This window comes from Gossypium raimondii, chromosome 10 (assembly GCF_025698545.1).
Source record: "Gossypium raimondii isolate GPD5lz chromosome 10, ASM2569854v1, whole genome shotgun sequence".
NCBI lineage: Eukaryota > Viridiplantae > Streptophyta > Magnoliopsida > Malvales > Malvaceae > Gossypium > Gossypium raimondii.
Window position 1 is genome coordinate 61,473,459 of NC_068574.1, and position 16,494 is coordinate 61,489,952.

General features: G+C 30.6%; 2 protein-coding genes across 2 annotated transcripts; both read left to right on the forward strand.

The window, feature by feature from the left end:
- Nucleotides 1-4,017: 4,017 nt before the first annotated feature.
- LOC105777920 (inactive receptor-like serine/threonine-protein kinase At2g40270) lies at nucleotides 4,018-8,667 on the forward strand. Its single transcript, XM_012601439.2, has 9 exons — nucleotides 4,018-4,316; nucleotides 4,407-4,545; nucleotides 4,630-4,701; nucleotides 5,132-5,275; nucleotides 5,356-5,433; nucleotides 5,846-6,330; nucleotides 6,406-6,596; nucleotides 6,669-6,801; nucleotides 7,860-8,667. The coding sequence occupies exons 1-9, from the start codon at nucleotides 4,196-4,198 to the stop codon at nucleotides 8,399-8,401; spliced, it is 1,905 nt and encodes a 634-aa protein (XP_012456893.1). The 5' UTR covers nucleotides 4,018-4,195; the 3' UTR covers nucleotides 8,402-8,667.
- Nucleotides 8,668-9,675: 1,008 nt separating this feature from the next.
- Nucleotides 9,676-10,440, forward strand: LOC105775914 (non-classical arabinogalactan protein 30). The gene has a single exon (XM_012598409.2). It carries the CDS (start codon nucleotides 9,714-9,716, stop codon nucleotides 10,233-10,235), a length of 522 nt encoding a protein of 173 aa, XP_012453863.1. The 5' UTR covers nucleotides 9,676-9,713; the 3' UTR covers nucleotides 10,236-10,440.
- Nucleotides 10,441-16,494: the final 6,054 nt, after the last annotated feature.

Below are 16,494 nucleotides of genomic sequence, written 5' to 3' on the forward strand. Positions count from 1 at the left end.
ATGCCTAATGAATTTTTAACCCTACTTTGTTTTATAGGTAAAATTGTTTGGAAGATCCTTACACTATGTATTTTGGGTAGATTTAATCTTCGAGCCCATTTTTTTGGTGAATTTTATAAAATAGTTTGACATGATTTTCTTGAAATGGTTTTTTTGTACTATTGGATAAACATGATACATTTCCCCTTTTTATTTAATGTGAAAAGAATTTGTTCAATTGTGCAGACAATACTGGTGTACATATGTCATGCCATCATTTGTTGTTAAAAGAAATAAACCACATCAAATTCTTCGACAGGATTGATGAAAAATGTTAGCCCGGGGACTAAAAATATGCTTTTTCAAAAGATAAAGGGACTAAATCTACCAAAAATGCATAGTATAGGGATTTTATATGGAATTTGACCTTTTATACACTACCTTAGATATTAAAATGAAAAATGTTAGCCCGGGGACTAAAAATATGCTTTTTCAAAAGATAAAGGGACTAAATCTACCAAAAATGCATAGTATAGGGATTTTATATGGAATTTGACCTTTTATACACTACCTTAGATATTAAAATGAAACCTACAATAAAATTCTAAAATTTATAATAATGCAAGTCCCTATCATTCTTTTATTGTAATAAAATGATAGTATGTAAAAATATGTTTAAAATGTAGTGTTATGGAACATTATGAAAATGTTAAAACATTATTTGTTTGGCTCAACCATTTTGAATAATTTGGCCAACATTAAATATGCATTTAATGAAGCAATTTACAAGTAAATGTGGTGACCAAAAATAATTAAGGAATCTTTAATAATGTTATAAAATGTGATAATAATTTATTTTGACTTTATAAAAAATTGTTTTAGTTTTTGAACTTAATAATAGAAAAGTTAACATTTATTAATTTTCTTGACATGACATGATATGTACATAGTAGCCCACGTGTCCATCATGTCGTAATTAATTTTTTAAATTAAAAATATTATTTTTTGTATTTTCATATTGGGGTGATTTGACAAATAGTACAAGTTTAAGAGCGGACAAAAAATAAATGAAAGACTAAAATTAATTTTTTTGTAAAATTAGAGGCCAAATAAGTTATTATGCCTTATTAAATATACACATATACATCTACAAAGATTTATAATCAACATTTTTAAAACCATCCGGTTTCTCTGTTAAAATTCGGATGTTCAAGATAAGTGGTTGTTATACATCTATAACAATATTTGATATTTAGATAATATTTTTAATTTTAAATTAAAAAATAATATATTAATATTTTATTAATTAGTGAGATTAAAATCATACCTTTAATTTTTATTTCACTTACGATTTTACTAATTTTTGAGAAAAGATGCTATTACAAAGGATTAGTTTGATAGATTGTATACTTCATATTTTATGATTGTTCTGTTATAGAGAGTAAAATAAAACATAAACAACGGTTCTATAACAATTTGATTGTTATAACAAAATGTTGTTATAAAGGGTGATTGTTACAAAGAGGGCGAATCTAGGAAATTTTTAGAGAGGCCAAAATTGAATTATAAATTTTGAGAGGTTAAAATATAATTTTATCATGTATTAGTTTATGATTTCATCATTTTTGAATAGGACTAAATATATATATTTTTTTTATTTTTTGGAGGCCAAAGTGCAATTTTACCACATATGAATTTATAATGGGACTGAATTGTAATTTTCCTTTTTTGTTTGCCTAACTCTGTTTTAAATCTTTGGCTAAATTAGCTATATATGCCTCTCTCTCTTTTTTTTTCTTTTAATTGGCCAAATAGGCCGTTTTTTCAAGATTTAGGGAAATAGGCCGATTTTGGATAGAGAAACTTGGACGCGCTTTCCACATAATTGACAGGAAAGCCCATCCAGTTGGACGAACTTTTGCCAACATGTCAAGGAAAGTGCATTCAGCAGGACGTGTTTTCTTTGGAATTTTCAGAAAACGCTTTTAGCTGGGCAAACTTTCCTGACATGTCAGCAAAATCTCGTCCAATTGGACGCACTTTCACACAATCTCTCCAAAATCAACCTATTTCCCTAACTCTTGAAAAAAACGGCCTATTTAATTAATTAGCAAAAAAAAGGGGCATATATGCACAATTTAGCCTGAATCTTTGCTATAATTGAGGACCTTGGAACATGTAACAAATTATTGGAAATTATGGTAGCAACTTTTGAGGAAATTTCTCATTAAAATTTTTTGATTGGCTTGATTAAGAAAAATAATTACTATTTTATTAAATTTACATTAATACACTTAATTATATGATTCAATCATAAATCCATAATTATGCTTTGGCATAGGAGATAATGCAAGCTCCAATTCTACGAGTAACAAAAATTGACAGCATGTAATGAACTATTTGGTAAAAATATCATGGAGGTCCTTGTACTAATTGTTAGATTGCATTCACCTCTTTACTCAAAAAATGGGTAAATTAGTCCCTTTACTTAGATCAAAAAGCAAACTAGTCTTTTATATTAAAATTTTCATCCATTTTTACTGTTAAAAATTGGCATGACCGACAGAATAATTGAATAGTGTCATGTGGTTGCCACGTGTATCTTATACTGATGTATAGGTACTAATTTTTAACAGTAGAAGAAATTTTTAACAAAAGGACCAATTTTTAATGCAGGTCCATGGCAAACAACGTACATATAATAAATTGATATAAAATTAATGGGTAAATTATAAAAATATTCATTCAATTATTAGTTTTTTTTTGTTTTGATTCTTTAAAATTTTAAAATAATATTTTAGTCACTAATGTTATTGAAATTTAATATTTGGTCACTCTGTTAAATCATTAATGGTGGCATTTTTATTGGTATAATAATTTAACCCATAATGTTTATAGATCCTATCAATTTAGTCCTAATTCTAAAAAGTTCAACAAATTTAGCCTTTAGCTTTACATATTTTGTCAATTTAGTTTTACTTCTTAAAATTTAAAATTTAAAATTTAAAATTAAAAACTTAAAAATAATTAAATTCAGTTAAAATTCTTTTTATATATATAAAATGCATATTCTCTTTTTTGACATGAAATTTATTTATTAAAATAATACTTTTATAAACAAAATATTTAAAAAAACCATAAACAAGACTTAAACTAGATACGAACTTTTCCTTTTTTCTTTTATCAAGTCAAGGAGTAATAGTACAAAGATTGAGTGACCAGAGTGTAAACTTGTAAACTTGCTAATAATTTAGTGACCAACTTGTAGCTTTCTGAAATTTAGTGACCGAATTATAAACTTACTAATAGTTGAGTGACCAGCTTGTAACTTTTTGAAATTCAGTGACCAAATTGTAAACTTACTAATAGTTGAGTGACCAAATTTTAAATTTATCAATTCTACATCTAAAGTTAGTTAAGAACTTAATGGCACAATGACCAACTTATAACTTTTCAAATAGTTCAATGAACAATTTTGTAACTTGCTGAAATTGAGTGACCAAAGTATTAACTTACTAATAGTTGAATGACCTTTACGTGTACTTTATCCATCAAATTATAATAAGTAAAAGTACTGCGGAGGCCTCTATACACTAAGCCTTGCATTTTGCTCACTCTATTAAAAAATAGGTAAATTAACCTTTATACATTAAATCAAAGAGCAAATTGACATTCTTATTAAAAGCTTCACCCATTTTTACTATTAAAATTTGATCGTTGTACATAAGCATGAGACATACTAGCATGCCATGTATCATTGTTTTTTGTTCCGTAAGCCATGCAGGTTTTTAACAGTACAAATGAATGAAAAATTTAATAGAAAGGACCCAATCCATTTTTAGTAGAAAGGGCAATTGTAATTTTGCTCTTAATACAAGGGTCTCCAATGTAATTTTACCAATGATAATCTATTAATTAATTATCTTTTAATAAAATCAAATACATGCCCATGGGCATGGCAGCCCCACTCAACCCAACTGCCCATTGATTATTGCCAGCTTTTCCTTTCAATTCCTTTCATCATGATGAGTCACGGTCTCTACCGTCAATGGCTCCATTGCTTCATATTGTTTTTGCCTTTTTGCCATTGTTAAATAAGTAAAAGAAAACATAACTAAAAAGCCTTTCACTTCAACACTTCAATCTTTGAGCAATTTACAACCTTTGATTCAGTGTTTGAATTAAGCTTTGGTCCAAACAACAAGTGAAGAAGAAGATGGTCGTGAACAAGAACAGGAAGTTTGTAAGATTAAGACAAGAGTTTTCAGTTGTTGTTGTGGTGCTGCTGCTGTTTTTCTTATGTCAAAGTTCTGGTTGCTGGTCCTTGAATGAAGAAGGTAACTGTTCTTCTTCTTCTTCTTTTTTGCCTTTTTAAGCTTTGGGTTCTGTTTGTTTCTTGCGAAAATATGTTTCTTGAATGAATGCAGGGTTGGCTTTGTTGGGATTAAGAGAGAAAGTGGTGAATGATCCATTTGGTGCTTTATCTGGTTGGAAGAAAGTAGATGGAAAATTTGACCATTGTTCCTGGTTTGGTATCCAATGCTCTAATGGCAAAGTTATTGTCGTGTAAGTTTTTTTTTTTCCCTTTTCTGTTTGGTTACCAAGAAAAGAACGGAAAAATTTTGATTTATGGGATTAAAAAAAATGCAGGAACTTGAAAGATTTTTGTCTTGAAGGAACATTGGGACCTGAGCTTGGAAATCTAGCTCATATTAAGTCTATGTAAGTGCCTATAAGGTAAAAATACCATGAAGGCCCCTCCACTAAAAGAAATAGGCAAATTAGTCCCTCTACATTAGATTAAAGAGCAAACTAGTTCTTTCTGTTTAAAAATTCATTCATTTCTAGTGTTAAAAACTGGCATGGCTGATAGAATAACCAAATAGTGGCATGTGGTTTACCTGTGTGTATCTTGCTGGTGCATAGGGACCAGTTGTTAATAATAGAAATGGATAAAAGTTTAAACTGAAGGACCAATTTATCTTTAATCTAATGTATAGGGACTAATTTGTCCATTTTTTGTGTTGAGGGGCAAATTGCAATCCACCTCCTAGTATAAGGACCTCCATGATACTTTTACCGTGCCTGTAATAAAAACCTAGGTCCTTACTTTCTTCAAATTCATCACTTTTGATGCCATCTTTTTCCCTAGAAATTTAAGGAACAACTCTTTTACTGGGAAAATCCCTGAAGAAATTGGTGAATTGAAGGAATTAGAGGTGTTGGACTTGAGATGTAATAACTTCAGTGGATTAATTCCCCCTCAACTTGGTACCAGTTTGTCACGAACAATACTGTAAGTGTATAGTGTCGAATAATTCGAATTTTCTAAGCAAGACTCTGTTTTAAGAACTCATTTTCTGCATAATTTTGGAGGCTACTGGACAATAATGAGCTGCTGAATCAACCTTCTGAGGCGGCTAAATCGTCTTGCAAGCGAAGATTCAATACATGGTATGCCTGTTTATTTGAGAATCAAGCTTAGTTGCATCATGTTGTTCATCGTTCGTGTCGTGTTCAACTCGTGTTCTCTCTGTTGCATCATCTTATCTTGCAAGCAAAGATTTGACTCATGCACTCGTGTCGTGTTGGATGCAATTGTTGTGAAAATTTTCTTTCTAGTATAATTTGTTATGGGAAGTTTCTTTGTTGTTATGTGTTGTTATTGTTTAGTTGCATCATATTGTTCATGTTATGTTTGTGGCACGTTAACTCATGTACTCTGTGTTGCATCATCTTGTCTCGCAAGGCAAAGATTCGACTCATGTACTAATGTCGTGCTCGTTTTGGATGCAACTGTCATGGGAAGTTGCTTTGTTGTTATTGTTTAGTTGCATCATATTGTTCATTGTTCGTGTTATGCTAGGAAACTAAGCCAACCTGAAGATGCAGCTCAAAGGAGACTACTGGAGGAGAAAAGGCCTACAACTCCTTCAAAGTCGCAAAAACCACCCCATCATGCTCCGGAAAACCCACGGTCCCCTATTCCATCACCTCCATCAGGACACAAAGTACAACTTAATGCTTCTGCTCTGTCCCCTTCTCCATCGAAAGACAAAGCACGACCTAATTTTTCTACTCCGATCCCTTCATCAAAAAGCAAAGTACGACCCAATGCTTCTTTTCTGTCCCCTTCTCCATCAAAACACAAAGGACAATCCAATGCTTCTACTTCACGTCCTCGTTCGAGTTCACATAGTCAACGTGCAATACTAGCCGGAGCCATAGGGGGTACTGTATGTCTTCTAATATTAATAGCCATTACCTATCTCTTTAAAACGTATAAAGTATCCACCGTGAAGCCATGGAGAACGGGGTTAAGCGGACAACTTCAGAAAGCATTTGTGGCTGGTAATTATTCTTCTTGTCCTCCATTGCGAAACTAAACGTCCTCGACTGAACTTCAAAACGTTCTAATTGATTTAGGTGTACCAAAGCTGAAAAGATCAGAGCTGGAAGCAGCCTGTGAGGATTTCAGCAATGTAATTGATTCATCAACGACCGGTACTGTTTACAAAGGGACATTGTCTAACGCGGTTGAAATAGCAGTGGTCTCTTTCCCGGTGAAATCCGCGAAAGATTGGTCAAAGAACTTAGAAACACAATTCCGGAACAAGGTAAGATACACTCACTTGATGTGTTCTTCGTGGTTCGGTTTTTAACTATGTTCTTTGGTTTAATGGTTTTAGATCGAGACATTATCGAAAGTGAACCACAAAAACTTTGTCAACCTTCTCGGATACTCCGAGGAAACCGAGCCGTTTACTAGGATGATGGTTTTCGAATATGCTCCTAATGGTACTCTCTTTGAGCATTTACACAGTAAGTACATTAGCTATCCTTTTTCCATTTTCGTCCCGATAGCTTCCTATATGTTAATCCATGCATATGTTTTCGAGTAAACTTGTCAACTGGGTAAGTTGGATTGGTTTCGGATCATATCTAAAGTGAGTTACTTTGAGTTTTAAAATTTGGCATAATTACAAATTTAGCCCCTGATGTCTATCTTTTATGTCATTTTTACCTATTTTTTTCATAATTTTGACTTTCAACTTTTAAATTTTAATCAAAATGCTGTTTTTCGCACTAAAATTTTAATGACGATAACATGGCTGCCTGCGTGGTAGTTTATGTCAGAAACTTTTTATGAACTATTTTTGAAACTTTTTAATAAATTTTATCTTTTTAAAAAAAATATTATGAAGTACATGTGAATTGCCATGTGAGATATCACATTAGTATTGTTAAAAATTTTACAGTTCTGCCAGCTTTTCTGTAAAAAAAAATTACTAAATTTTTAAAGTTTGAGTGCCCAAGTGAAAAAAAGAAAAGAAATTAGGGCCAAAGTTACAAAAAGTGTAAATCGTATGAGCTAAATTTGTCATTATGCCTAAAATTTGTGCCATTCCGATTAGGGTCGATTTTGGATTTGAGTCATTTCAGGTTTGGGTGTTCTTTTATTCGAGTTTTTCAAGTCAGACCATTTGGGGTTCAAGTCGCAAGTTCGGGTCATTTCAGCTTACTTGTTCAAATTATTTTGGGTTTAGATCATTTTTAAATCGAGTTATTCAATTCAAGTTCAAGTTATATGGGTTAGGGTTATTGAGTTTTTATGACCATATCATGTTGGGTCGAGTTTAGAGTTCAGGTCATAAGGATTTGAGGCTCACGTTTTCGGGCCAGTTCATTACAAGTTTGCATCATTTGAAGTTCTAGTCACTTCACGTTGGGTCATTTTGGATTTGGTGTTTGGTCATTTTTAGTTTGGATCAGTTTAGATCAAATCAAACAAGTTAAGATCGCTAACCTTTTAAGATTAAATCGAATTAAATCGAATTTGAATGTTAATGACATGCATCTTTTCTCAATTGACATTGCAGTTAAAGAGTCCGAGCACTTAGACTGGTCCATGAGACTTAGAATCATAATGGGGATAGCTTACTGCCTTGACCACATGCACCACCTCAACCCGCCCATACCCCACAGAAACCTCTCGTCCTCGGCCATCAACTTAACCGAAGATTACGCAGCCAAAATCTCGGACCCATCTTTCTCCACCGAGGTACCTACGACTCTACAAAGCAACGTTTATGCGTTTGGGGTATTACTATTCGAAACAATCACCGGTAGAATACCGTACACGGTTGACAATGACTCAATTGATGACCAGTCATCACACTATTTGTCAAAAGACCAACCCCTTGTAAAGATGGTGGATCCTATTCTGAAATCCTTCGACACGAAGCAAGTTGAAGCCATTGGGGAGGTCGTAAATGCTTGTGTCGACCCCGAACCCAAACGGAGACCAAACATGAGAGAAGTTAGTGCAAGGTTGAGGGAGATTATTGGAATTTCACCTGATGGTGCAGTCCCTAAACTTTTTCCTCTTTGGTGGGCTGAGCTTGAGATTATGTCTAATTAATTTTGATGATATATATATGTAGGCGAGCTATGATTTGTATTTATTTATAGGGTTAATGGAAACTTTGATGTATATACTTTGAGATAGGGTGGAAAATTTGGGAAATCTTCGTTTTTATTATGTATCTTTTATGTTCGTTTTACGAAACATAAAGACTAATCTTTTCGAAGTTTGTGGTTGTTCATCATAACAATGTTATCTCACGACTTGAATTTGAATTTTTTTCATTGAAAGTGTAATGTGTCTTATCATTACACTTAATGTTACATTCGTTTTCGGGCTGTGAATGAATAGATTGTTGTAGAAAGAATTATGGTTAAACTTCTTGGTTGGTTTAAACTTACGAATTAGTTTGATCAAAGTTGCTTATAATGGCAGATTCGTTTTGTAGCTATTAAAATAATTTATACCTATTGATTATCAATTATAAATTATCACAATTGAAGTTGAGTTCTAATAAGTTAATTAAATTGATAACTTAAACCCAATCCAATTTAGTTGATCTTGATTGAATAGATTAACGTTATGTCAAATCATTTAGATTAATTAAGATTTAAGTCGATTGGTTAGTAAGTTAAAATATGAGATTAATTGATTAAATTTTAAGTTGAAATTTTTATTATTTTAATCGGATCGACCGAATTGGTTCTTAAAACTTTAAATCCATACATTTCAATTCCAAAAACTTACCTCACAAATGAATTAAGTTCATTGATTTTAATAGGTTTTATAATGTCTTTATTTACTTAGATTATTTATATTGTTCGAACATATTTTTTTATTCGTTTCGATATATGGATATGAAGATATAATCTCTAAGAATCTTCCAAATACATTAAGAAGCTTCAAAAAATAATCTTACCTTGTATCACATGCATATCGTATCCCTCGAATCGCTAACATATGAATTCATTTTATAAATAATAACAAAATTAAATATTCAAACAGCTTTTTAATTAGTTATTCAACTAATCTTTTACTGGTTCAATTAATTTTACACTAATTTAATCCTTTTTTGTCAACTAATTTTTAACTCAACTAGTTCAACCGATGAATCCGATTTGATTCTTACAACCATCCATCATACCCAATTTTTTTTATTCCACGTTCATTGTTAATAGAAAAGTGGCCTTCACGTAAATGAATATACAATAAAAACGTTGACCATGTTTAATACTTATTAGCTTGCACGTTTATCATTACATTAAAACATAACACAAACTATATATATATCATTACATCAACTATTATTTCAACTCACAATCCTTATTATCCCCAAAATTACCCCTTTCAAGCTCCAAAACTTATATCCATGGCTGCCATTCACTTATCATTTTTCATCTTGCTTCTCCCGTTAGCCTTTCCCTCCGCATTTTCCTACGAAACCAACCCACAACCGAAAAAAACCCAAGTAGTCATCGAAGGAATGGTGTATTGCCAAAGCTGTGACAACTACGGGTCATGGTCCTTATCGAAAGCCAAACCGATCGCGTCGGCTAAAGTTAGTGTCATTTGCAAGAACCAAAGGGGACAAGTGAGTTACTACAAGGCCTCTGAAACGGACGGAAACGGTTACTTCTTTGCCGAGCTCCAAGGGTTTGAAATGAGTCACTTATTATTGGATCACCCTCTTCAATCTTGTGTTGTTAAGCTCGTCGAGTCGCCGCTCGAGGGATGTAATGTCCTATCGAACATTAACTATGGATTATATGGCTCGCCATTACGGTACGAAAACAAGAGGTTTTATAGGAAGGATTACGACGTCGTGATCTATGCTGCTGGTCCGTTGGCTTTCCGTCCGGCTCATTGCGATGCACCTACTAATCACTATTAATTCCACTATTTGATTTAAGTTCAAGACCCCAAATGAAATCAAGTTTTTCATTTTGATTATTGTTTTTGGTACGTTGTGTGTTCACTTTATGTTGGTACGTTCTATTTTTTGAATAAATTATTGAATTGTAACTCTGCTGCAATGCAGCTTTCTTGTTTCAGTGGTAACAATTTTTTTAAATGAAATCAATGTATGTTTCGGTTCATAGATGTTATTTTTTCGAGGTTTGTAGTTGTTTTTCTCAACAGTTTTATCTCTATTGTTTAAACTCGAGTTCTCCCTTGGAAATGCTATGTGCATTATATTACCATTGCACTCAACACTTATCGGTAAAATTATGGTATTTTTTTATATCAATTAAGGCGCCATAATATTGGAGATAAACCTGAGAAATAGTGAGCCGGATTGGTTTTGAGTTGGTCCAATTTGTATTGGACCAACTTGGGATTTAAAAATTTTAAGTTATTTCGGTGTGTGTTAATTTTTAGTTCAAGATATCTGAAGTTTTTTTTTTAAAGTTTCACTATTATAAATACAATACATTTATAAGTACAATACAAATACAAATATATGTCTAGTCAATTGTAATGTAGAAATAAACCAATACAAAGCACAACGGGTAAAAAACCAAACCAAATACACATATGACATGTGCACATGATGGGATGAGACCTACTCATTGCAATTATGCATGGTGAAACTCGAATCTAAATACTCAAGAACTTAGGGTCTCCACCTTAACCAACAAGCTAAGACCTTTTTGGCAAGTCGAGGTTATTTATGGTTAATTGTTCAAATCATTTTAAATTTGAGTTGTTTGGGGTTCAAGTCATTCCGATTTCAAATCATTTAAGGTGAAAACGGATGAGTTCAAATTATTGATTTTTATTGTTCAAATCTAGTTGGATCAAATTTGGGTTCAAATTGATTGCATCATATTTTTGAGTTTGAATCAAAATTGACAAGTCTAGTAGGAGACAAATTACTCCCTTTATTTATAGTTACCTAATCAAATTAGTCCTTTTACTATTAAATAGATCAATTTAGTATCCATACTATTAGAAAAAAAATTAAATAAGGCTAAATTGAAATAGAGTTAATATTTATTGTTTTAAAAAATATCATTTCTTGTTCAACAGAGTTAATTTTTTAAATTTTTATGGTTCAACTTTTGTTTGGAATTGAACAATTAAAATAATAATAAAATTCAAGGCATTGTTATAAAAAATGTTAACTTTATTACAATCCGAATTATTTGATTCTTTTAATAGCATAGAGACTAAATTAATACATTGAGGGCTAATTTGACCTAATCTTTATAACATAGGGACCTCCTATGTAGTTTAACATTTCTTTAGGTGATGCTGATTTTTTTATATAATATTGGTTTGGAATTATTGTCATAAAAAGAACAATATGATGCCTTTGATGTTAAAATGTGAATATAAATTTTATTATAAACTATGGTTTATAATAATCATTATCAATTATTCAGCATAAGTTTCGTACAATTTGTATTTTTATTTATTTATTTGTGCTACTAAGACATTTATTTATTTATTGTTTTTTGCTAATAATTACGATCAGTAGAAAGTCCTTTTCATTAGTCAAAGCATTTTATAAACATGTATATATATATATATATATATATATATATATATATTTAATTAATTTACAATTTGACATACATAAATGGCATAAACTACCCCCTTGCAAGAGATAGAGACACCAACATTTTTTCAAGTCGATTTAAAAATGATAATTACTTCATTGGATCCCTGAACATTTTGCCCTTGTACGCTTCAATCCGGTACCGCCAATTTGTTAGGCAGCACCAAGAAACTTGTTTTTTTTTTGGGGGGATTTTTAGGGTGGTGTCGCCTGGGAAAGTGTCGGTACCCAATTCTACTATATAAATCAGGTCATTCCTATAATTAATTTTGAAATTTGATCATTTTCATAATTTTTTAAACTTATAAGGTCAGATTCTCAAAAAAAACCCAAATATATGAATATATCAAAATTTATATTATTTAAATTATTAACTAAAGCACCTAAAACATGATATGATGAAAAAAAAAACTAAATCATATATGAATGTACGGATTTATCAATCTACATAATGCGAGTTTTAAAATATTAAAGTTTGTGTAAATACAAAATAGGTTAAATCTTGCTATTAGTTTCTATATTTCATAAAAATTGTGAATTTAATCTTTATATTTTTATTTGATCAATTTTAGTTCTTGTACTTTTAAAATTTTGAAATTTCAATCCTCATCACACAATAATTGTTAAATTCATTAAGTTAATTTATGCCGTTTTCCAAAATTTGATGTGCTAAACATATTTTCATATGTGTAATGCCATGCCAGCTTATTATTTTCACATGTTACTCACAAAAAATCCAGTTAATGGATTAATTAATGATTGTCATTTGCATCGAGATTGAAATTTAAAAATTCGAAAAATATATAGACTTAGAATGATTCAATAGGAGAGAGAATATGTACAGAATCTACAATTGTACATATAGTAGAGAACTAGTGATTGAAATTAATCGAATGAATTTAACCAGGGGGAAGGCATAAATTCTTTTAGGGGGGCAAGATTAAGTTATATATTTGTAAGACTTAAAATGCAATTTTATCCTTGTATTTGCTTATATCTTTATGGTTTTCAAAAGGACTAAATTGAAATTCTAGTATTTTGGGTGGCCAAACTATAATTTTATCATATATTGACTTAAAATTTTTTAAATTTTGAAGGTCTAAAGCATCAATTTTTCATTTTAGGGGGCCAGGGCTCTTGCTTGCCCCCCTCCTCCCTTTACCCCTAGATTTAATTGCTACTATTAATAAAAAAACATACCTTACACATGATATATATATATATATATATATATATATATCTACATAAAAACACATAAAAAAAAACTTGTTTTATATTCTCAACTCTAGAAATTATAAAAGTATTAAACTAAAAGACAGATATCCTCTTTTTTTTTTTTTTCCTATTACATCCTCCATGGATACCGATCGTAGATCCGCATTAATAGGTTCACGTATGCACGTTAAAAAACATTACGTAAATAATTATAATATTTTATCATAAAATATATAAGAAAAAAAACAAAGGTATCATATCATAATTCATAAATCATGGTTGACTTTACAGGTTGGGAAATTGAAGCAGAATCTGTCAGAAAAAAAAAAAAAAAACCAGACCTGTCTATATTAATTTTCACAAGCTAAGCTAAAACCAAACCAGCTAGCTTTGCCCTCTCCTGTGATTGTTCAAAATCATGTTTATAGTTATACGTAAAAGCGTCATGCATTACATATATTAAGAATAAGATCGTATTTTATTTTTTTAATTTTTTCATATTGTTAAAATTTATAATTGTGATTAATAAATAATTAGACAGTGACATATGACGTGTTACGTGTACCTCATGCTAACGTATATGGACTATTTTTTAATAGTAGAAATGGATAAAATTTCTAACAAAAGGACTAAATTACTTATTTTTTTAGTAAAAAGGTCAAAATACTGTCAATAAAGTTTTGGCTCAATAACAAAGTTGAAGTCGCACGAGCTTTGAGATTTCATATTAGAGTCTCATCTTATGTAAATGTGTGGATTCTTCATCGAATTTATTATGAATAATTAGTTTGTTAGTTTAAATTGAGCTAATTATTTAACTCAGTGCTTATAATAACCGATTTTGTTGGAATTGTTATAACTAAAAAACACAATCATTATTTTGTTTTGGATTTTTTAGGGTTAATATACTATTAGGTTCGTGAGTTTGGCCTTCAATGTTCAATTTGATGCCTGAGTTCCTTTCTGTCCCAACTTTAACTTCAATTTTTATTTTGGTACATGAGTTTTTTCTTTGTCCCAATTAAGCACCTGAGCTTGATTTTAATGTTCAATTTTATACCTAAGCATTTTTTTCTTCTAATTAAGTACTTATGTTTTTTACTAGAACACGCGTGTCAAACATTCATTAGGTCGCATGATGTTATTTGGTATGGGTACTAAATTAAATATTATAGCCCAACTCAAATATCAAATTAAAATAATAATAAAAATTCAAAAACCAAATAATATAATAATATTTTTTTTTTCGCAAAATAATGGGCGAGCTGATAGGGACGACAGTCAATTTAAAATTTAATTCCCCACAGCTTAGGGTAAATAATTCCCACCAGTCAATGCGCAACTGATTGCGTTTGTTCCCCCAAGTGGCCAAACATAAATACTACTAGTAATGGGTTAATTTTACCAAATGTCCTCAAAACTATTGCTTAGATTCTACTTTGGTTTCTAAACTTCAAAATATACTTTATTTCAGTCCCCAAAGTAATAGTATTGTATTAATCAAGTCCTTCCATCACCATATCTGTCAATTCAAACATTAAATGTTATCTCGAATATGATGTGGAGCATATTTAAAATATGTAGATCAAATTGTAAATAAATGTGTATAAACAACTTGGATCTTACGTATTTAAAAAAAAACAATGTCTAAAATTTAGGAGGTACATGTGTATTTACAATTTGATCCACGTGTTTTAAATATGTTCTATGTCAGATTTGAGCTGACATTTAACGCTCGAGCTAATGGATGGATTGGCAGAAAGACATGGTTAATAGTTGATACGGAACTGATATATATTTTAAGCCATAATTCGAGGAATTTTACTGCAATTGTTCATACTATTAAATAGAAAACTTATTTATATGAAGCATATTATGACATAACATTACTCAAAAATATACTTCCCTTTGATTTTGAATTAGTCTTCAAAGTATCATTATTGTATTAATCGTGTTATTCCTTCAGCCTAACCATCAATTTAGATGTTAAATTCAATTTTAAATTCGATGTGGAGCAAAATTAAAACACGTAAATCAAATTGTAAAAAAAAAATCTATCCAAATCTGCATCCATTATTCGAATATATACATTGCTGATTCGGATGATGAATATTCGAGGTATCTATCCACATCCACTTCGAATCCCCAACATATAATAATTTTAAAATCTGAATTAAAATAATCTAATATTCGCAAAATATTCGAATCTGCAATTCAAATTATCATCTTTACACCTCAAACAACAACTTATTGGTATATGTTGGCATTTTTAGGGATTGATGGCAACATTCATCTCCCCACCAAGACCAACCAATAATTGTAATAATATCAATGGTTTCCTCAGGAGAAAACATACGTTGGAAGGCTGTGATTTCTCCCCCAAGATGCCCGTGCAATGTAAGAACAACTTTTGCTTTAACTTGGAGCAGTTAAGGAGTTGAAACCTCGTTGTTTCTTTTTCCACTTTTGTAGTTATATGCTATGATCATGCAAGAAAAACAGTCTTTGTCTTAATATGCATGGGAGAAATTAATTAAAAGAGACAACACACGAGGGTGGAATTGGAATATTATAAAGTTTTCATGATCATGTAGAAAAGTTTTTTTTTGTCAAAAAGTTTATATATTTTTAATCCTATCATGTGAATAAACAACAAGCTATATATATAGGTTTGTATCTTATCATGAAATCAATATATAATTTCTTTACTTTTGTATGGAGATATGTTCGTAGTTGTTGTTTCCAACGATATCTTTAGGGTACGTGTGTTACCATTGCACCTAATAATTGTTAGACATTACGCTCTTTTTAAGTTATAACAATTTCAATATAATCAATTTAAAAAATTAATGTATCAAAATTAAATTTTCAAAAAAAACAGACAGTTCTTATAATTATTTATCTCATAACTCAAATCATAATCTAATTATATATCGAGATAAGAGAGAGAATTAGGATATAATTATAATCACAATTTCGTTTAAAATTTACGCATTCGACCCAATTTCAAAATACAATAAATATTTAATTAAAATACAAAAAAGTAATTTATACATCCGTAACTTTGCTCTCGAACCTAATTTTCGAACACAAAAAATTACATATCTAGAAAGTTAAATTGGAATCCTACCATCTCTAACAAAATTTCATATATGAAAATTTTGACAATATTGCCTTTTGATTAATTATAGTCTCCTTTTACAACCTGTCTTAGACCAATGTATTGTTTACTTGTTCTAAAGTTAATTTATAGGTTTTAACATTTAAAGGACATTAATAAGTCATCCATGGCATGGTCAAGAGGGCATGGTGCATAGGCCAAAGTTGACCCTTTTTATAGTTGTAACCCTCTAAGTAGCAAGTGTGAAATTAA